Source organism: Lepisma saccharinum, chromosome 8, assembly GCF_977018435.1.
Source record: "Lepisma saccharinum chromosome 8, izLepSacc3.1, whole genome shotgun sequence".
Classification (NCBI taxonomy): Eukaryota; Metazoa; Arthropoda; class Insecta; order Zygentoma; family Lepismatidae; genus Lepisma; species Lepisma saccharinum.
The window spans coordinates 13,838,167-13,861,288 of record NC_139236.1 but is presented as its reverse complement, the minus strand read 5'-3'; the positions used below and the strand labels follow the sequence as shown (position 1 = coordinate 13,861,288).

At 37.0% G+C, this 23,122-nt stretch overlaps 1 protein-coding gene across 1 annotated transcript in view; it reads left to right on the top strand.

Annotated features, from left to right (window-relative positions):
- LOC145991372 (transforming growth factor beta regulator 1) overlaps positions 1 to 23,122 on the top strand; it is a 95,545-nt gene that overhangs the window by 35,201 nt on the left and 37,222 nt on the right. Inside the window, exons 4-5 of the mRNA XM_083127365.1 lie at positions 5,399 to 5,533; positions 14,980 to 15,122. Of these exons, the coding sequence (XP_082983491.1) occupies positions 5,399 to 5,533; positions 14,980 to 15,122 (278 nt within the window). The remainder of the gene's footprint in view (positions 1 to 5,398; positions 5,534 to 14,979; positions 15,123 to 23,122) is intronic.

Sequence of the window (23,122 nt, the reverse complement as noted above, 5' to 3'; positions counted from 1 at the left end):
ATGCAAAATCACTTACAGTCATTCTTACAAAGTTTTCGTATCCACTTTGAAGACGTAAGTCTCTCATCAACGAGTTATATGCTCCTTCCGAATTTCTTTTCGCTAGAAAACTTCTAATCCACCATCTAGGTCGTTTTCGCCTCTTATTTTTACAAGTTCATGGTACGCGCCTGCCATAACCACAAAACCCGCCATAGTTGTATTGTTCATCTTTACACAAGTTAAATCACTACCAAATTATTACAATACAAGAAAAGAAACACTGACTACTCTAAAGCATAATGGAACAACGCTACACTCAAGTCCTGCACTCTGGTGCTGTTGCGGGCGTATTTTGCAGAAGTAGGTTTGAATTGGAAACAGTGCACTGAATGACGCGCAACATGCGCCGGCACATGTTGCACGTCATGGGTCTGGAACTTGTCAGAATGGTAACGTAGCTTAACAGAAACAGAAGGCTTTCACGATTTGACTGAATATTAAAGTGATCTCTTTTTTCACACCCAAACATAAATAACTATTTTCAGATTTGAAAACGTAACAGGGGTGTAAGGGGTGACCTTCCACGTATTACATCCAATCCTCAACTTCATTCCACGTAGTACACCCTGGACTGCTCTTTGCAGACTAACGAGACTCTGGCGACTGGCCCTATGGCCAGTATAATTCTGTGTGTTCTGCTTTCTGTCATATGCGCTGAGTGCCTCTTTACAGCCTCAGCTTTTAACCTGTCAGAATATTTTAATATTTTTGTTATGCGACATTACAGTTATGTTATTTGTTATGGTAAGGGGCTGCACCCCGTATAACGTAGCGGGTGCAAAATAGCCGAAGTGCTGACGCACCCAAAATTTAAAAAAAAAGTTACATATAACTTTAAGAAATGAGTACAAATATTTCACCATCGTTTATATTTATGTACATGTTGTTAATTTTCAAATATTGTGAAGAAATGCAGCAAGATGCTACGTATTTGATTACTAATGTGAGCCACTGTATATGGTATGTTTTTATTTCATGAACAATGTATGGTCAAACATTACTTTGAGCTCCGTGGCGGAGTGGTTAGCACAGTGCAATACGACGCCACAGGTTCCGAGTTCGGATCACAGCCTGTGCATTATTTTCTTTGTGATGTCCTTTCATCAATTTTGTCATTTCATCACCCATGCTCGTCTTCGCGATTAGCCAAAAGCGGCATAAAACCAAAGTTAAATATAACAAATCAAAATCAAACATTACTTGGCATGACAAGAATGGATAGGTTATTTTGAAGCTGCTGTTATTAAAAGCAAATTGTATGTAGCTTTCCTAGACAGAAGTTTCACACACATAAACTGATTGATTGGATAACGGCTGCGGATTCCTACTCGAGTAGAAAATATATATATTTCCATTTATTACTTACAACAATAGCAGACTGATTTCCTGCTAAATCATTCACAGTTACAAATTGACGTGTTGAATGAAGTTAAGTACAGATTTCTCTCACTCCAATTCTGATTAATCGAACAGCACACCACAACGTGGGTCATTATATATTTCCAACTTACTCTCGAGTTCCTCAACTAAAAATATATTGACTGCGAGACAAAAACTCCTCTCCGATAACACATTATATGCAGAGTATACGTAAGTTGAAATTCCATCATAATAATAATTTGAATTCTTCAAGTAGTAGCTACAAATATAATTTTTCATACATATTTTGTTAGCAAAATATGAAGTTCCTCACTTCACAAGGATAACATATACACAGTATTTCACAAGAGTTTTTAGTTCGAGCTAGTCGTAGGCCTAATATAAATATAAACGTCACTTCATTACTTAGTTAAAAAAAAAAGTACCAGGCAATCAGAATTCGAGGGTATGCCTGAAATTATTTGTAGTATCTCATGTATCAAGGGGGCTTTTTAAGTAAAAGGAAGGATACATACCACATGCTTTGGTCAATTCAGAGTAGTAGAAACGTAATTATACTGCATGTTGCAACTGAAACCGTAGCCTCGAAGGCCGAAGTCGTTTAGTGATCCACTCATACACTCGGTACCAAACATTTCAAGTTCGAGTAGACATCTGGGCATGGCTGTTTTTTTTTTTTTTGTAAGCATCCCTTCATAGATTTAATATGATCATCATTCATCTTCATCGTCGCGATTATCTACAAGTGGCAGAAAAGCGATATAAAACATGAATAATACAAAAGTATAACAAACAAAAGAGGATAAAAGGATGAACTGAGTTTGAGTTAATGATAGGAAGTTTTATAAAATTACTGTTTCTTGAATAATCTTGTCCTTTGTTCCGATTGTATTTCTCAGTCACACGTTGCTCAATGTCCATGTCGACTGCCGTTCTTGCGTTCTTGAAAATTACTTTCTTGTCTGTCTATGCCCTTCTTTCAAACGTGGTAGGTAGGCGGGCGTTCTGTCTGTTTCTACACCAAAAAGTTTAATGCACCTCCTGTCCAAGAAGACAAGAATTACTGAAAGTAATTTTCAAAATTGTAAGCGGATGAGGGCCCTTGTAAATGATAAATATACTGTCCTTTTATTCGCTTAGTTTTGATAATCACTTTCCATACAATTCTTGCCTTCTTGAGAGTCCAATGGCCCTGTCTAGCTACAGACCAGTTGCACAAACGCGGTGTCGTTTGTTTCGTACAACAATTACATCTAACATTTCGTTTCTAAGCATTTTCTACTTGCCAAAAGTGCCTTTCATATAGCCCCAAGGCGTTGTCTACTCGGATGCTTCGTGATCGAAGGTCACGTGTACAAAGTTTCAGGATTCAGATTTTGCGTGGTGCTGCTGCTATCAGTTCTGTTCGCCTTCTCAAGGTCGCGCAGCAAGCAATTATTTTTCGTCTTCCGATAGGAGAAAGCTTGCCTCTCGCTTAGGTGGACGAACGCGTGGCACGGTTGATTTTTTGGCTCGACCATGGTTGGTCCTTTATGTTTCGTCCTTCAGCAACTTAATCTAAGCACGAATCATTCTCATCGCCAAACAACTGTATTTTTTTAAAGAAAAATATGTAATACATGTAAACAGAGAGAGAGAGAGAGAGAGAGAGAGAGAGAGAGAGAGAGAGAGAGAGAGACAGAGAGAGAGAGAGAGAGAGAGAGACAGAGAGAGAGAGAGAGAGAGAGAGAGAGAGAGAGATAGATAGATATAAACGTTTTCCCTCAACAAACGTTTGCTTTGCTATCGTATAAAGTGAACGTACATGTTAAAATTCATCTAGCATAAATAATCAAATTAGAACAAATTCACATAAAGCGATTAAGTATGCAGAAAATAAATATATTTGTGATAAATACATAGTTAATAAGTAAATTCCAATAACCAGAACTTTAGTCACACCGAATCTTGTTTACTGATATTTTCAAACGTTTTGTTTTACAATTTAATTTTTTCACTGACATCCAAAACGAAAATACGTATTATAACTTAGTGACTTTCAAGGGGTCAAAGTACTGTAATGTTAATATGCTGCCGATCATAATTATGAAGCTTCTTCGAAAACGCCTTCGATAACGGTATTTGCTATTCGTAACGGATATGTGTATCACTTTTTCGAAACAGACTTTTGTGGAGGAAAAGAACTGTAACGTTACAAAAGTAACGAGCACAATTATACGAGAGACCTATGTTATTCTCTCCGGAACACGGCATCGGACACGGTATTGCACATCGGAACGTCTGTATCATACCAGCTATAAATAACGTTGTTGCTTTGAAAAAAGGAGTGTAACGTTTTTACAGCCATGACCTCAATTAAGTTACTGGTTAATTGTAACGTTACTATCACATTCCACACACACTAAAGTTACTAGTCAATACGTGACGAACCTCTTTCTTACCCTGTAACGTTACTGGTTGCCGGCAATGGATGTAACGTTAAAGTGTCACGTGAAGACCTACTCCTTTAGAGATCAGTTATGGTTCGGTACCGTTATGCACACCTGTAACGTAATGTTCATATACCTGAGGTAACGTTTCTGTTCACGAAAAAAGTTATTCTGTTTCTGGTTATAACGTAACGGAAACCATAATTGAAAATACCGTTCCATTTTGTTACGTTACGACTCCCTGGTTGCAACTACATTTATACCTTTTAACGAACATTATCTGCATCTTAATCTTTACCGTTTGGTAGCTTCCCAATAATTAAAGTTAGAGGAATACCAAGAAGAAAATTGAAAATTAGAAATAAATAGTATTCGACATGGCCTTATGACCACCAACATAAACCAAAGTGAACTGAACGAAACAATGTAGTATGTAGCAGTGGTACATTCCTACAATCATGCAAAATTGCATTGAGAATAAAGTGATACTTCTTGAAGAAGAAATTCCAGAATTTCGCCCAATGGACACTTTGCAGGGAAGCACAACAAATGACCACTTTTTGAGAGCATGTAATGCCCATTCCTCAATTTTTTTTAAAAAAAAACAGAAATTATGCAACATTTTCAAAAGTCATAATTTTAGGGAAATTTAAAAAATTGTACATTTCCTGCTGTGTTCCTAATTTTCGCAGATTGATAAAATGTTATTTTGTTCTCATCATTACATGTAAAGGTGATGATATCAGCAAAAAGTGCTGGTTGGAGGGTTATAGCCCATTTTATAAGATCTATCCCACATTACTTGAGGATAGTAACAACATTTTCAAGTTGCTCTTGTTAGCAATGGATATATTGCTTTGTAATTCAAGTACGTCAAACCTTCGTATGTATACAAATGAACAAAGAAGACTAAACTGAAATATCATGTGTAGTTTTGAAGAAATGGTGCATTAGTTGCTGCCATGTGGTGCTGGGTGGAAAACTTGCGGCAGGATTCATGTACAGTGGAACCTTGATTTTACATTTTCCAGAGAATCAAGCTGCAAAAACTGAAAATGAAGGAAAACGCAAAATCATAGAAAATTTTACAACATTCTGCTGTGTTGAGAGCATAAAGATTGAATGTATATTGCAGGAAAATGTAAAAACCGGGATCTTAAAATCGGGATTCCACTGTATTTCAGCCACATGCTAGAGATTAAATATTGGAATTTTACAGATTACAACCCTGGCTCAAATTTTGCCATTTTTGTAACGTAAATGTTTACAAATTGCCTATGTAGTCACACTCATAGTCAAACCAACAAATCCCGTAGTTTTTTTTTTATAGTGACTAAGAAAATAAATACCCAGACTTGAAAAAGTTTCTTCTGACACTGGTCCAGTGATGTTATCTTTCTCTTCCATCATAATTAGTTCATGTATTGGATATCAGATCTGTCATTTCCGTATTAAATACATATTTAATCAGAAAGTAAATATTTGCAAGCATTTTGCAGAATAACATGTTTGTAGTATTTTAGCATTTTCTGTCTCATGACTTGTAGACATGGAGAACCAGCTTCAGGCCCAGTTCCCAAGAACCCAAGTTCCAGGATACAGTCCTCCGTCAACCACTTCCCAGGATGCATCAGGAAGCAAGAAAGTGTCTGTGAAAAAGAAGCTAGCCTCGGAGATTTTGGGTAAGTATTCTTCATATGTCTCGTGTACATGCAACGTGCTTAAGTTATAAATCATGGTTCTTGCCCGTGTTGCAAGGTTATTTGTGCTACTTATTTTATGCAATTACTTGTAATTTGCTTTTGCAGAAAACTGTTATTTGTACCCATTATGTATAATGCTTTTTTGGCAACATTTTCCTTTGTTCAGATACCCAGTGTAGGTAGAGAGCACTTGGATCCCACTGTAAACTGTAAGTCCAGTCCTAATTAGCCTATATGTTCATAAAGTGAACTTAAAGCAAAATCTAAAAAAAGGAACACGTTTTACTTCATTGAGAAGTAACACCTAAATATTAAAGTGAACAATGTTTGTGGTACAAAAATTGTTATTTCTTCAATGACATGACCACTAGCATTCAGTTTAAGTTTTTATACTGTTAGAAGTAAAAATAGATTGTACACTTATTGGAAGCAGCCACCCCCCCCCCCCCCCTTGCCATGAAATGTTTGGCTCTGGTGACAAATATGTGATGGAGACACAACCACATAATCTTACATTTGGAATATTTGGTAACAATGCTGCCCCCACCCCCTATCCCTCTCTCTCTTGCACATAGATACAGTTAAGGCCTGATTTTATGATTTTATACAGGGTAATTCAAAATGAATGGTACAGTCATGTTAGAAAAAGCTGTGGCATGGAATTTTTCTACCTTCAATGTCTAATGAAATTATGTTGGTAGCTCTGAAACAAGGAAGTGTTGTGAAATATACGATCCTCCAATCACAGTGAAGTTTGATCCGGAGGAGCAGGAGGCGTGGCTCACAGTCTTGTCCACAGAAAGTTCAACCAATGCAGCATTTTCAAATATGAGATACGTCCTCATTAGTTTAATATTGTTTCAATAACATGAATCAGCAGAAAGATTGCGCAAAAGTTTACTTTGTCGCTTTAATTGCCTTTAATCGTTTCAAAATAGTATTAAATTGTCCCAATTATAGTTCACGAACCTAATATATGTATTCATGTATGTGTTTGACAATCATATATCTTATTTTTCTTTGTACCCATTATCTATAATGTGATTGTAGAAAATGCGTACATACAAGAAAAACTATTAATCATATATCACTCATTAGAACAATTTTCACATTGTTTTCACTACGTGAGATGACATTTCATTTACAATAAAATAGTGTGGTTTGGGTGTAATAACAGTTTTCATTAATTAATTTAGAGATGCATTTTTATTTGGTGAGTTAATGATTAGGTTAATTTGTTATTTTTCACGAAAAGAGGGAACCACAGCTGAAAGAAAATACAATGATTACAAGACGTTGATACATTACCACTATGGTCTGGCGAACACCAATAATAATGAGGGGTTGTGGGAGTGGGAGAGGGGTGACGGAAAGTAGAAAATAAATCTTATTTTGGGGGTATTTAATGTTATATTTATACACATACAAGCCTAAGAAAATATTTATTTTGATACATGTGTGTGGGGGGAGGGGGAAAAGAGAGGGACAGAAAGATATTGGGAGAGATGGGACGAAGAGGTGATTGTAGAAAATGTTTTATTTGACGTTAAGTAATAAAAACAAGCAAATCATTAATGATTTTCTTATAAATACCATATTTAATGTAAATGTTTTAGAAATGGGGGCGGGGAGCTGTTTGTTTAAGTTCTGTGCAGGATAACAATTGGAGACACATAGTGGTTCGTATCTCACTTTAAACTGTAGGTCCAGGCCCAATTATCCTATCTGTGCATAAAGTGGACTTAGAATTCAGTAGGAAAATAACGCCGATCTAGTATTTTGGATTTTAGATGAGTTGAGACCACTAGAATTACCAATTCTTATAATAAGAAACCTATCCTCATCTTTCCATTTTGAAAGAGAGAGAGTTAATTGTATAATCTTTCGTTGTTAATTTCAAAGAAGACTAATTCAAATAGTAACAATGGGAATGAATAAAGCTTACGAAAAGTTTTTGCCACCATGGCGATTTGAACCTATGACCATTAGAGTGACAACCCAGTGCGATAACCACTACCCCACGAGTTCGATCCTTCATACAGCATGATTATAAGTTAAGACCAATTCGTTCAGTGTGCATTAGAAATACAGTGTGTCCGAGAAAAAATATACCAATAAAGAATTTAAATAACTCAACAATTGTTAACGATAAAAATGTCAAATAACGTTTATTTGGAAGAGGGAAGAAAGGAATTTTTTTTACCACCAGAAGGGAAAAAATCGTAACATAATTAAGCGCATGCGTGGCTTTGTTCGTGAGTAGTCTGTAAAATGGCACCGTTTACTGTTCGTCAGAAGGTTGAGTGCTGCTTTTGATTTTGCAGAATTGAAGTCTCCTGTAACGGTGCAAAGGAGATTCCGGCAACAATATGGACAGGAAGCACCAGAACGTCATTACATTGTTAAATGGCATAAACAATTGCTGGAAACAGGGTCTTTGTTGAGGAAGAAAGGTAGTGGTCGGAAGCATGTGGTTGCAGTTCAGGAAGCTTTCGAGAGAAGCCCGCGTAAATCTGTGAGACGTGCTAGTTCTCAACTTCAAATTCCACGTTCTACTGTGCATGATATCGTACATAAAAGGTTAAGGCTTAGAGCCTACGAGTTACAGCTTGTTCAGAAACCTGCTAGGTTTGATTATGCTAGTGAAGTGCTATCACGCATTGATGATGACAATGGATTTCTGACACGCGTAACATTTTCAGATGAGGCTACCTTCCACATTTCCGGAAAAGTGCATAGGCATAACTGTAGAATATGGGGTGAGCAGAATCCCCATGCAGTTATTGAACATGAATGCGACAGTCCAAAGTTGAATGTGTGGTGTGGTTTGACACGAGATTCCATAATTGGGCCCTTTTTCTTTGAGGAAGCTACAGTTACAGGTGCAAGTTACCTGCAAATGTTGCAACAGTATGCTGTACCTTGTATACCTCCTGGGTACATGTTTCAGCAGGATGCCCCCCCCCCCCATATTATGCCCGTTGTGTTACTAACTTCCTTAATAACAATTTCGCTGGTAATTGGATTGGGAGGGGTGGACCCAATAAATGGCCAGCACGGTCACCAGACTTGACTCCTTTGGACTTTTTTCCTTTGGGGTTATGTGAAGACTAGGTTTACCAAACACCTGTGCAAGACCTCAATGATCTCCGTGAAAGTATTATCGATGCATGTGGCTCCGTCACTCATCAAATGTTGAAGAACACTTGGATGGAGGTTGAGTACTGCCTTGATGTGTGTCGCGCCACCAAAGGAGCACACATTGAGATCTACTAAGGTGAAATTTTTTTCTTGTTCTTTGGTTTAAAAAAACTCTATGATTTTCTCTTCCAAATAAACTTTATTTGACATTTCTGTCGTTAACGATTGTTGAGTTATTTAAATTCTTTATTGGTATATTTTTTCTCGGACATACTGTATAATCCCCACCCACCTCTTTATAAACAACACACCCAAATGCTCCTTTGTAGCAAATTAAATAAAGGTGCTATGAATGTCAATAATAATTGCAGTGAAAATTGTTCTAATGAGTGATATATGATTGTCAAACACATACATGAATACATATATTAAGTTCGTGAACTATAATTGGGACAATTTAATACTATTTTGAAACGATTAAAGGCAATTAAAGCGACAAAGTAATCATGTTATTGAAACAATATTTAACCAATGGGGATGTTATCGCATATTTGAAAATGCTGCATTGGTTGAACTTTCTGTGGACAAGACTGTGAGTCACGCCTCCTGCTTCTCCGGATCAAACTTCACTCTGATTGGAGGATCATATATTTCACAACACTTCCTTGTTTCAGAGCTACCAACATAATTTTGTAAGACATTGGAGTTAGAGAAGTTCCATTCGACAGATTTTTCTAACATGACTGTATCATTCATTTTGAATTACCCTGTATTATCCTTCATTATACATCCACTTAATGGTCCCAGCACTGCAGAATATGAAAATCTTCCTGAACTGTTATCATCAAGAAATGAAGTGCCAGTAGAAAATATCATTTCATACTGCTTGGAAATCCCTTGGAGGCAACGAAGATATGAGAGCAATTCGTAAAACAAGCTGCCATTTGGTTATCAATGACAGTCACTCGTAGATACAGAACTTTTATTATACACATTAGAAAAGTACAACATTACATTACTTTTCGACATAATCACCATTCAAATTGAGGCACTTGTCATAACGTTTTACAAGGTTTAAAATTCTTTCTACAAAAAAATCCCCCACCTGGTAATGAAGCCACCCTCTAACAGCATCGTGAAGTACATTGTCATTGTCAAAGCGGTGCGACGCAAGCCACTGTTTCATGTGCCTGAAGAGGTGGTAGTCGCTTGGCACCAAATCTGGCTATAGGGAGGATGATCAAAAACATCCCAACGGAACTGCTCCAAAATTTCTTGAGTGCAGTGTGCGGGCAAGCATTATCATGAACCAACACCACACCGGAATTCAGCATGCCCTGACGCTTGTTCTGGATGGCTTAACTGAGTTGTCGTAACGTTTCACAGTAGACTTCTGATGCTTGAACCACGCTCTATGAACTTCACTAGCAGTATTCCTTTGGCATCCCAGAAGACTGTTGCCATAAACTTTCTGGCAGACAATGTTTGCCGAGCTTTTTTTGGTTTCTTTGGTGAATGCGTATGACCCCACTCCATTGATTGCTGTTTGGTTTCAGAGTTCACGTACGACACCCAGGTCTCATCGCCGATCACAATTCTGTTAAGAAATTGTTCTCCTTCCTCGGCATAACGTGAGAGAAAGTCCAAAGGAGAACCCATTCGGTGTTATTTTGTGCTCCTCAGAAATTGTTCTCCTTCCTCGGCATAACACGAGAGAAAGTCCAAAAAAGAACCCATTCGGTGTTTTTTTTGTGCTCCTCAGAAAGGAGTTTTGGAACACAACAAGCCCAGAACTTGTGGTATCCCAACTTTTCTGTCACCATCGCACAAAACAGTCCGAGAAATTTTGGTAAAGTAAAGAGTATGTTCAGATATTGTGAACCGATGGACTTCACGGACCGTTTTGTCAATTTCCTGCACAAGTTCATTGCTGACTACAGATGGGCGCCCACTTCTTGCGGCATCGTGCACGTCAGTTTGTCCATCTTTAAACATGCGACACCATCCATGTACAACACCTTCACTCATCACGTTTGGTCCGTAAACATTACACAGTTCGCGATGATTTGCATCTGCCAAAAGTTTTTTTTTTCCCCGCACAGAGAAATCGTATTACTGCACACACTTCACATTTGGTGGAATTTTCTATTAGAGCGTTCATTTTCAGTTGTTATAGTGGACGAGTCAACTGCAACAAAACCTACTCCTTCCACGGCTCACTGCCTATTGAACTACTACGCACAATGCCACAGGACTGACGTTGCTATCCCCGGCTATTTCTTGCACATGTGCAAACTGAGGTTGTTTTTTTTCCGAATTGCCCTCGTATATTTAATTTTTCACTCCTTCTCTGATTATTGTTAACCCAGATAAGGCAGAATTATTTTTTGTCAAATTTTCAGTGTCATCAGCTAATTAGTTTTTGAGAAATGGCCATTCTTTTAGAAGGATGTCAGCCAAATTCACCATTATACCTAACGTATAAATGTGTATTACTCATGCATGTGCCTTTTTGTTCAGAAAATTTAGTATTTTATGTGAGGAAATATATTTAATTTGTGCGATACTAGATACAGCAAAGCTACATGGAGTAGAATAGTACATTTGATACAGTGAGTGGCATCTTACATAGGTAGAGTATATAAGATTCATACCCTGGATGGTACTTCAACATGTCCACTAAGAAATAATATTGGAATAAAACATTCAGTTTCATCTGCAGACGATTTCCAAACCTCTTCCATTTTGCTATATATTGGTTATGATATGTCAACAGTCAACTTAAGATCAATATTTTTTTAATCAAATAACAATTCAAAGTATTTCAACAATGTTTGCTCCTTGTATACTTTTCTGTGTAGAACGGAGGCCAGTTTGCATCTAATTCCGGCAGATGTTCCTTCTTCCAAATATACTTGGGTGGCGCCTTCCCTGGTTTCTTTTTTGCTAGATACGAAACAATTGGGATAGTTCCTGGTTTTCTTCTATTGGATGATGTCTTGTATTGCTCTGAGATCTTATCCATGTCCAAATGTTGATGCTATCCATAATGATTCAGAATTCACAGTTCTGTACATATAATCGCTGGTGCATTTAGTTTATTTTGCTGGAACATCATCAATTGATGGAGTATTTTTGTCACAGGAATCATCTGCTAAATCAGCAGTAGGATTTATAGACAGTATCAAAAGTAGTTTCTGGCACTACTTCTTTCTTCCAAGATATCCAGAAGTTCATTTAGGGTTACTTGTCTCATGAAATATACATAACTTTTGTTATAATTTTACCTCGTATTTTAGGTTTTTAGCCAATTTTTGCCTTTGCAGGTAAATAAGAAATAACAAGTTACATCAGTGTCTCATTAAAAAATGCAACAGCTGATGAAGTTTTATAGAGCCTAAAATAACCTATTTTGCTTGTTAGAACCTATTATAGGTTTATGTGCCTAAATGAAACATTTTTTTTAGGTTTTTATATATTTTTTAAGGTTTTACAGGATTATATCACAGAGGTATTTGCTCGGTTTGGTGTGGATAATATTATTTCAATTGAGGTAATTATTATAATAATTAATGAGATATATATGATGATATTAATTATTTACTTTATTTTATTATAATCTTTTTAATTGGAAGTTAAATGTACTTTAAATTTCAATGACTAATGTGTTTGAAACATACTTTTTGTCGATTTCCCTCCCACAAAGCCCATGATGTTTTTTCAGAGCTCTTAACAAAGCAATATATCTGGCTCAATGTTACCTGCATGGTCCAAAGTGCAAACGTGTGGTGTTTCTCACATTTGCATCATTTCGGTGCTTTGTGGCATTCACGCTTTGCTAAGTAGGTTTCAGCATTCAACAAATGTGCACCACTGATTATGTTCCTGTTGAAAGGTCATTTTCAGCATATAAGATGAACCTCACAGACAAAGAGCAGAGTTTAACTGTGGATAACATGAAAAAGATTGTTATGTATTCAGGGTAACCACCCTAAGACCATGATAAAATTCAAGTATAATTTCCACTTTCCAATGTGAACCTTCCAAAAATTCAAAGGTACAAGCAGATGTTTTCTCCATTTCAATTTTACATATGTGGGTGGCCTCTCACAACCCACACAGATTCACACACAATCATATTTACAATATAAAGGGTTGGTGAGATTCAATATATCCAAACATTCTAATGCAGTGCCCTCACTTTTTACCACTTTTGCCCCTACACTGTGCTAAACCTTATCTATAGTGGAACCACGAGCAAAACAACCTGCGCAGACCCGCGGTTCCTGTGCACCGTACCCCCGCGAGTAGGGGGGGGGGGAGAGTTGACCATGCTTCCTTATGGTCCGAGGTGGAGGAAAGAAGGGAAAGCTGCACGGGGACTTCTCGTCCCAAGGTTTTTTTTCCTTGTGGTCGATCCATACCAAGGGAAAGTGAGCTCTCCTTGCCCCCCCCCCCCCCCCCAGTTGGAAAACAATCATCGCCACACTGTTCTAATTCAATTCAATTAAAGTATTTAATTGAAGGTGCGAAGTTTACATTTGCCATTTCACATACTCAGTCTCAAAATATATCTTTAAACACAAGTCACAAATGTTCCGTGATATAATAATCTATGAAAAATTGTAAATTGTATAAGAATTTCAAACTCAGATTTACCTAATCAACTTCAAGATATCTTGCAATAATCTTCCGTCTGTCAGATATTTTCTGCAAAGGACATTAACAAAGTAAACACATTGAGAGAATTGTGCTACATTTTACACACAGCTTTCTTTTCCTTTCTCTATAAATGTAAAAGCTAAATAGTGAAAAACTTTTTTTAACATAACAAATATAGCATTATAATAATTTTGCAATTTACATTACAATTTTGAAATTGATATAATCAAATGAAAATTTGGTTAGAAAATTAATATTTGGTTTGTATATATAACTATTAAAAATTTCTTATGTTTATTTTATTTCTCTTGTAGTTTACGGTTATTACAAGCATTAGAATACAGTTTTTTGTTGTAATGTTTCAGAACACACACTCCCTTCATCAGACATTTATTTTTAGTTTGACTATTTCTTATGGTACTTCTGAAATTTTGTTTTAACGTTTGTACCCAATCAGTATTTTTCAAGAATTTTGAACCCTTGTAAGTTTTTTGGAACCTTCATGAGAATATTTCAAGTGTAATTTAAGGGTTTTAGGACCTATTTTAGGATTTTTAGAACCTGTTTTAGGAACATAAAAGAACATTTTTTATGGTCTAAAAATCCGAGGTATAGTTATAATTTTGTTTTCATTACAGCAACACACTCCTTACAAAAACTTTGGAATATTGTTATGTTAGGCAATAGGTGATAGGCACGGTGACATATGTCAGCAAAAAGATGAGAACGTCCACCAGACAGATACCATGTGTTGTTGCTTGTCAAGTCCGTGTCTTATCACCTATTGTCTAACGTAACAATATTCCAAACTTTTTGTGTGGAATGTATAATCATTGTTCCTTCATTATACATCATCATTCATTTGTGATTCTAGATCATGTATCATTATCTTCGGCAGAAATCATAAATTTGATATCATCATCACTCATTCATCACCAACAATCACATAAATTGATATCAAATTAAAATGAAAGAAGCCTGATACATATTTTGTCAAAAAAGGAAATTTGGAATGATATCATAATCAGCACTCCCTTGCATGGTCACCAGGATTCGAACCTGGGACCACAAGCACTCAGCATGAGCTACCATGATTCAAAGAGTTTATTTCGTGCATGTTGCTAATGTCTTTCTGGAGGGATCCCCAAAAGTACAAGCATAGTATCGTGAGCTGTTTCAATATTCCTGCTTCATGAATTTCTGTGAAGATGGGGCTCGTAACATGATTACTTCCAAGAATATTTGACACTTAAACTTAATAACAAATTCATAATACACACCCTTCTATTTTCATGTGTAGTAGTTCAGCCATAGTTGAAGAACAGCTCAAACAGTTTTGCAGATATAGAGCACTAAATAAACACAACAATCTGTTTCATTGTTGAGTTAGATGCTAGAGTTTGTATTTAAGGAGGAGGCAAACTCAATCTCTTTACAAGCAACAGGAACCCTAAAAATGAATATTTAGTAGAACTAATGCAAATGTCCTTCTGAAAGCATGTCACCCTTATCTGGATTAACTGTCCCTTCATTTATTTTTACCTACCGCTTCTATTATATGACTAGCTTTACATACCCATGATATTTAATTATATGTTTCAGTTCTCTATGTGTGTTTTCAGAGAGCTTGAAGGTGAACCCAAAGGCAAAGAAGAGTGCTTCGTCCAAGATGAAGAAGATCGTTCAGCCCATTCCTCTGGATGTGACAGGCCGACCTGTCTTCCCTATTGTGCTGGGAGGGTTGACAGTGCACAGTCTGGGAGAGGTAAGTCACATGCTGAAAAGTTTCTTTATTCTGGGGATAGAACACAAATTTTACATTTTCCAATAAGGCAATTTGTTTCCCAAGTTTTATATTTCTGTGCATTGTAAGTTCTTTATCCTCGGTCCCATTTAAATGTATAGTCAAAGTTCCACTGTCATTGACTGATGCTGATTACCACTGGTAATTGGTTTGTTTGTAAAATTGCTCATTCATTTATGTTGTGGAATATGTTGCAATACCTGATGTTGGTGTGGAATGCTAGAGTTTCCAGATCAAATTTCAAAAGTCGAGTCACAATTTTCCACCAACCATATCATTCTCATGGTTCCCACTGACCTGAAGATCGGGGAAGTCAGCCTATGGGGGAAAAATCAAGAATTTTCAAAACACAATGGAACCCCAATTTTACATTTTCCCGCATTATACATTCAATCTTCATGGTCCCAATAGAGCAAAATGCTATAAAATGTTCCTGCATTTTAAGTTATTTGACCTTGTCCCCTGAAAAACATAAAATGGAGGTTCCATTGTAGATCCGAAAACCTGGAAAAGTTACAATCAAGTGTTGTTTTTTTTTATTTATTATTATTATTTTTTTGTGCTTGCCAGCATTTTGTATATAAAATATGTTGAAGTTTTCTAGAACCTGCTAATTGATTGGAGATAATTTACATAAAATTTTTTTATACTATATCAGGGTGGCGACAGACCTGGAAAACCTGGAAAACCGGGAAAAGTCTGGGAATTTGAGGTGTCAAGAAAAAGTCAGGGAAATGTCAGCGAATTTCGTCTTCATTGGCTTCTTTTTTTATTTATTTATTTATTTATTTAAAGATATCGTTATGGAACTCTGCACGGGAACAGGAAATCTCGTTCATAAATTTCGGCCTTAACTTTTAGGCCCCTTTTATGCGCAAGACAACGACGGCGCCAGAAACCAGTGATGGCAGGAGGAGAGAGAGAGAGACAGAAATTTCTTTTGCCCGAGCTTCTCAGCAGTAATTTTAAATTCGCACACTCTTTGGAGGAAAATAGTTATAACTCGGGCACTATGGGAGCAATCTACTTCGGATAAGTTTTGTTTTTCAGCTAAAACATCATAGCATGCAATCATGTACAATTCAGAACGTCAAACCGAGGAAGGGGTGCTTGGGGGGTGTGGGGGGGCGACCCTCGAATTTCAATGGAAAAAAACAAAAATCTGGAGTTTGCCCCCTCTTCTCCCACTATTTTGGGTAGAAGGCGTGAACTTTAGTATTCTTTTCAAAGAATGGAAAAATACGAAAAATAGGTAATTTGCATTATTGGAGGAAAATTGTTATAACTCGGGCACTATGGGAGCAATCTACTTCGGATAAGTTTTGTTTTGCAGCTAAAACATCAGAGCATGCAACCGTGTACAATTCAGAACACTGAACCGAGGATGGTGGGTTTGGGGGCGCGACCACCGAATTTCAATGAAAAAAACATAAAAATCTGGAGTTTGCCCCCTCTTCTCCCGCTATTTGGGAAGAAGGCGTGGACTTTAGTATTCTTCTCAAAGAATGGACATTTCTCAAGAGAATGAAACATGTTTCATGTTCTTGGGTGCCATACAAGTTGAATAATGAGCCAAAATGTGAAACACTGTTAGGAAATGTGGCATGGATATGTTGCGGGGGGGGGGGGGGGTGGAGGAGGTTGGTCATCAATATATTAATTTCCCAGGCTTGCTCCAGACCTGTGTCAGAGTTTCCACCCAAACATAAGAGTATGAAGGTCAACAAAGCACATTCATTTTGTAATCAGCACCATGATACCATACGGTATCATCGGGCCAGTACGACCTTACTCTGATGATACTATATGGTATCATCGGGGGAGTAAAGGTTAAGCCTCTAAATATTACGTGGAAAATGCATTGAATTATCAGTTTTTCTTGTCCGTATGGGAGTAGTAAGGGGACTTGTCAACAGATGGAGGGGATAAGATCGGGTGGTGCTGTAAGGCATTTTGTTGGGCAAACTGAAGGAACATGGAAACAAATAGGTTCCATTGATACATACGTTTTTTGTCGAATATCGCTACCCGACAAAGTATCTCACTACAACATGCGACAGAAATTGCATGGACTGCAACACCCAACAAAAATTGCATGCATAAACAAGAAGAGCTTTAGACTGCAAATATGCTGCTGGAATTTTATTACTCTTCTGGCTCACTTCACCTTATATAATGTAGCAGTGCTTACGAAGGTTTTCTTTCATCATCCTGACGCATTACTGGTTTCGCACAAGTTAACATACGTTTACCATAGGTGCCGACTACATGGGGCTTAGGGGGGCTCGAGCCCCCCCCCCCAATGTTAATGATGTGGGGGCAGAGGCCCCCCCAAATAATTTTGCTTAAGAGGATCTAATGTATTATTTTTCTTCTTTTGTAAAGTTTACTCTGAATTGAGCCACATGAACTTAACTTTTGTTAAAATTTGTGCTAGCATTTATGTAAATAATCAAATAAAACTGTTAAATATTGTAAATATTTGTTATTTTATGGGTTATTTGCAACCCATAACATGTCTGTTGCGGACATTAAAACACACCCATGCCCTCGCCGGCACTCGAACCCGAGACCTCTGGATCAAAGCAACCACTCAACATGCTCGGCCACCGAGGCCGGCATAAAACTGTTACGTTGGTCTCTTAATGTAAATACATACTTTTCAATAAAAATGTTAATTGTTATCTAAAAAACAAACGAGCACACACAAAAGACATAAAGAGACTTTGAAACATTTTCTAAACGTTTTTCATGTTACATTTCATTTGCATGAGGAATATAATAGCTGCTTAAAAACTGCTATACGAAGACGTAATTTTTATTTTTAAAAAAGAGGGGGAGTGAGTTATTCATTCATTTATTTCAGTGATCAGAACCCTCCCAATAATTTTGACAAGTCGGCGCCCCTGACTTTTACAATGACATTGCACTATTCTTAGATATCAAGAAGAATCCAACCAAACGGGATGTACATAATTGAATACTATCACGAAAAAGTGAAACATAAAACTGCATTGGTGAATGTTATAAAAATTGGTAAGTGCATGCTCCCAACCTCAAATTTACTGCAACACTAGTATTGCAATGAAATTAACGCCACTCTCTGTCCTGTCTGTTTAAACTCGTGAGAGATGGTCATTAATCTCTCACTGAGTAAGGTTAATGTCCAATATTATGAAATAAAATACTAATAATAAATACGTAAATATTTTAATATCATATTTACTCGAATCATTCAATCATAAAAACAAATCACTTTCTTCAAGAATTGACTTTTCTCTGCCAGCCCTGCTAAATTTTCACTTTCCATCTACTGATTTATACGAGGGTTGGCCAGAAAGTAATTTCCGATTAGTAGGGACATTGATTTTTCGCAAACGCCAAAACCGTGAAAATGGTAATTGCTGGGAAGTTACGTTTAGGAATGTGCAGTGATGTCTGGACACATTTTTCGCCCGTTCGAAATATCGAAATAATGCGAATTTGGCATAAAGTGCGAATTGTTGGCATTTTTAGCGATTTTTTTTGAAGAAATGTCCTAAAACAACGAAAAATTTCATGAAATCCAACATTCTTGTCTTTTCTAGGCCATGTTTGTGTACATAGAACATGCAAGTTTTCCAACATTTTACTCAAGAGTAAACCAGTGACGTGCGGTGATGTTGACACTTGGGGCGTGCCCAAGGGAGTTGGTGTGGGTCATAATCCCCCTCCCCCCTTTAGGGCCCAGTATTCCTACAAATAGAACATCAAAGAAAGGAAAGGATTGCAAAATGACGAAGGACTACTGAAAAGAAGCACATGTTAATCCCACCCACTTTCGAAAATCCAAAACATGTTGATTTGACTATTAAGCCAGAGATCCCGGGTTCGAACCCCGACCTGGGCATGGGTGTTATTTGTGTTTGTCCCTTCATCAATTTTATCGCACCATCTTGACAATTAGCCAAAAGTGTAGGAAAAGCGAAGTAAAACAAACCAAATGAAAGAATCTATCAATGATTTGATTTATGCTACTTAGCGTCACTGTCACATTTGGTTAATCGCGAAGATGGTACAATACAATTAATGAAGAGACAAACACAAAAAACACCCATGCCGAGGTCGGGGTTCGAACCCGGAACTCCTGGTGTCATAGTGTGCAGTGATAACCACTCCCCCGCAGTTGGTTGATTTGGTGTTTAAGTCCACTTTATGTACATAAAAGCTAATCGGGACTGGACCCACAGTTTAAAGTGGGATCCAAACTCCTATGTGCGTTCACCTGGTACCGATCCGGGGCCACTTGCACTCCCCCATGGAGGTCGGCCGACGACAAAGATGAGTGGAAAGCTCTAACTATTCGGATACTTGGGTATCGGTAAAGCAAACTTCTTATTTACTCAGTGGTACGTAAATTTCAATAGGATTTTTGAAACACCATATTTGCATATGATTGCATATGATTGCATTCCAAAAAAAATTGCATTCCTTGATTTCCCTAATTCTCCATCTCACGATCTCGTTACTGAAGAATCCGGACTCGAGCCCTGGCCTGTGCATGAGTGTTCCTTTGTAACCACTCTTCATCCGTTTAATTTAATCAACGTTCATCGTCATGGCAGAAGTTAGGTAAAGTGATGGAAAAGCAACGCTAAAGAAAGGAAAAAGAAAATACAAATAATTTCCTCCCAGTTCATCTGCAGGGCACTGTGAAATCAGGAGTCCAGAGTTCTCTGTTTATGATTGTCCCTCATGACTTCCATAAGCTCATTAACTACTTATCGCGATTAAATCTATACAGCTAGAAAAAGTGATGGAAGGTGGCAAAAATTAAATATATTAGAAGGGATGAACAGTTAACAAAACACACTTTTTGTAGTTTCTTCAACAATATTCATTTGGCTTTTTTAGTTTTGGGATACATTTTTTATTCCAAATTATTTCATTATTCACTGCAGAGTACAACACACAGGAACAAGAATGTGCGCTCGTCACGGGTTCGAATCCCGGTCTGAATTGTTCTTTGTGAGGTCCCTTCATCAATTTCATTATATCATCACTCATCCTCATTTTCGCGATAACCAAATGTGGCAGAAAGGTGAAGTAAAATAAACCAAACCAACAACAACAATTAGAACGCGTGTTTTCTTGCCCAAATTAATACATCCATATTTATGACTGTTTAACTTACCCATTTTTTTATTGGAGGCCAAATTATTAGTATATTTAAATAAAACACTACTAAAACGAGAACGAGAGAGAGCGTGAGCGAATATTTGTTATTTAATCATTATATATTCCATATTTGAAAAAAAGAGAAGAAACCATAACATTTTTGTCTGCACATAATACAAGTACGTTCTCATTCATATACAAGTAAAATTACATCCCATATTATACATACATATTGTACAACGTTTAAAAGGTTGTGTAAATACAGAGAACATAAGTACTGCAGAAAATTTTCCCCTGAGTTCTTTAGAGCATTTACAAAGGAATCGAAGGAAAACCAATCGCCTATCTGTCCTATAGGAGATAGACTGGAGGACCTGAAACCACGGGCTTTCAACCAATTGAGCGGGGGGCGAGGGGGCAAGGGAGGTACAGGCTATGGAAAGAAATGTCGCATATGAACTGAGGCTTCAAGACAATAAATATTGTGATTTGAAAATAATTAGAGACGTGCGATTGATTGATCTATCTCTGCTAGACTAACTACTCCTCAGTGCACGTCACTGGAGTAAACTATAGAGTTATACGTACATGGAATATTTCCGACAGCCACATTAAATCATATACGATTTTATACGAGTTTATAAGCACAATGGAGTATTAAGTTTCGGTATATTTGGCAGATAAATGTTCTAAAACAAAAACGCGAATTTTGGGAAACGTAACACTAAGAAGTAAAGAAAAAGATAATGCCAATTTTTGGTGCCATAATATATCGGTATCTGTCATGTGAGATTGATTGATTTTATTTTTTTGGGTGCGTCGCCACTTATGGTCATTATGCACCCTTCAGTATATACGGGGAAAATTCCATTATCTAAAATCCTTACCTTAAAATTAAAAAAGAGGTATGGAAAGTAACTTTCCCAAAATAACTTTCAAGATATCAAACTCTCACGAAGAGACGTAAGCCGTGTGACTTACAATTTGAAACAGTAGTTTTAAAAACACCATGAAGGTATAATTTCAGATATTTGCCAGAAAATGCGCTAAAATGAAAATGTGAATTTTGGGGAAAATAACACCCTATAGTAAGAAATAAAAAATAAGAAAATACACGAGTTTGGAAAAAATATCAAGATTCTTACCGATTAGGCATAAATAAAACAAGAATATCAATTGTAATTTATTGCATTAGTAACAGTGAGTCCTAACCTAATTTTCGGCATAATCACCAGCATTGTTCTGGCATTTGTCGTAGCATGGCACTAAATTTTGTATGCCCGTGGTATGTGTGTGTGACAGCAAAGACTGGAACTATCTCTACCACACTGTAGCTGTCAAATCCTTGACCTACCAGAAACCTCTTCAGTTAAACAAAGAGATGAAAGTCGGTACATTAAAGGCCAGGGCTGTACAGGGAGTGGTCCAAGATCTCTCACCTGAAGTGATGCAAAGGGCCCGTGTGTACTCAGCTGTATGGGGTTGTGCACATTCGATTGGCCTTCCATGAATTGTCTGCACCATCGTCTGACCATACTATCACTCACGATCTCCGGTCTGCACACCTCACACGATTGCTGGTGGCTCTGTGCCAAATTCTGAGCGTGCAATATAGGCTACATCACAGTCGGTGGGAGACTGTATGAGAGCTGAAATCTTTAACCTAGAACTGTCCTAAAACAACTGCATTGCAACTGTACCAGATTACAGCGCTCTCCGAACACTAGTGCTGTGTATAGGCACCATTGGAGCTTTTTTCAGGATGCCCCTCGTATATGAACTTTCAGAAGCTTTTATTATTAGTGTTTTCCTGTTTTAATGTGTGGTTAGCTAAATCAGAGGTACCTATACAATGCAATTCTATGAATTCCTTGCGTTAAATTTCTAATACCTACATATACTTTTCATCAGCATTAATAGTATAACTGCATGTTGTCAGTTTCACAGTATTTCACTTGGATATACTGTACTGAAGCAGAAATCCCATTGATAATGTAAGGAAATATGACACTTTATTTTGTTCAATTCAATTGTTTCACTTATATGCAAGAGTTAAGTTGTTTGCTTTACAGAGAAGAGAGAAGTAGCTTTATGCATTGAAAAATGAGATGCACTCTTGGTTCTTGTAAGCAAAAGGTTCCAAACCTCAGTGGAAATATAACATATACCTAATACCGAGAATGTATAAGAAGACTGATAAATTACAAATTGTATTTCTTAATCAATCACTCTTCACTCTTATCTCATTTAGTCGTAACTTTAAAAATAATCAAGTATTTTATTTTAAACTTACTTACTGCGTATGACAAAATTCCGTAATCCTTCCCTAGCTTGTGAATTTGTAATAATTTTCCAAATACACTATTTTGCAGTTTGAATTCAAATCATAGAGAATAGAGAAATTAAATCAATTTCATAGAAGATAATATTGGTACTTAACAAAACCATACGTGAATCTGTATGAGTTTATTATTTCCATTTACAAAAAAACATCGATTTAGTTTAGTTTGTAATTGTCAGGGAAAAATATAAATTTCGTCCAGGAAAACCTGGAAAAGTCAGGGAATTTCCTTTCTGCTTGTTTGTAGCCACCCTGTATATATAACGATAAAGAATCTATCCACAAGTCATAAACTGGGCCATTCCATCACAAATCATACATGTAATAGCAACTCACTATCGTGGATTTTCTGAAAGAAATACAGTGGAACCTCGATTTTATATTTTTCAGTGGACCAAGGTGATACAACTTACAATATGGCAAAATGGAAAATCCATGAAAATTTTAGAATATTTGGTCTAAT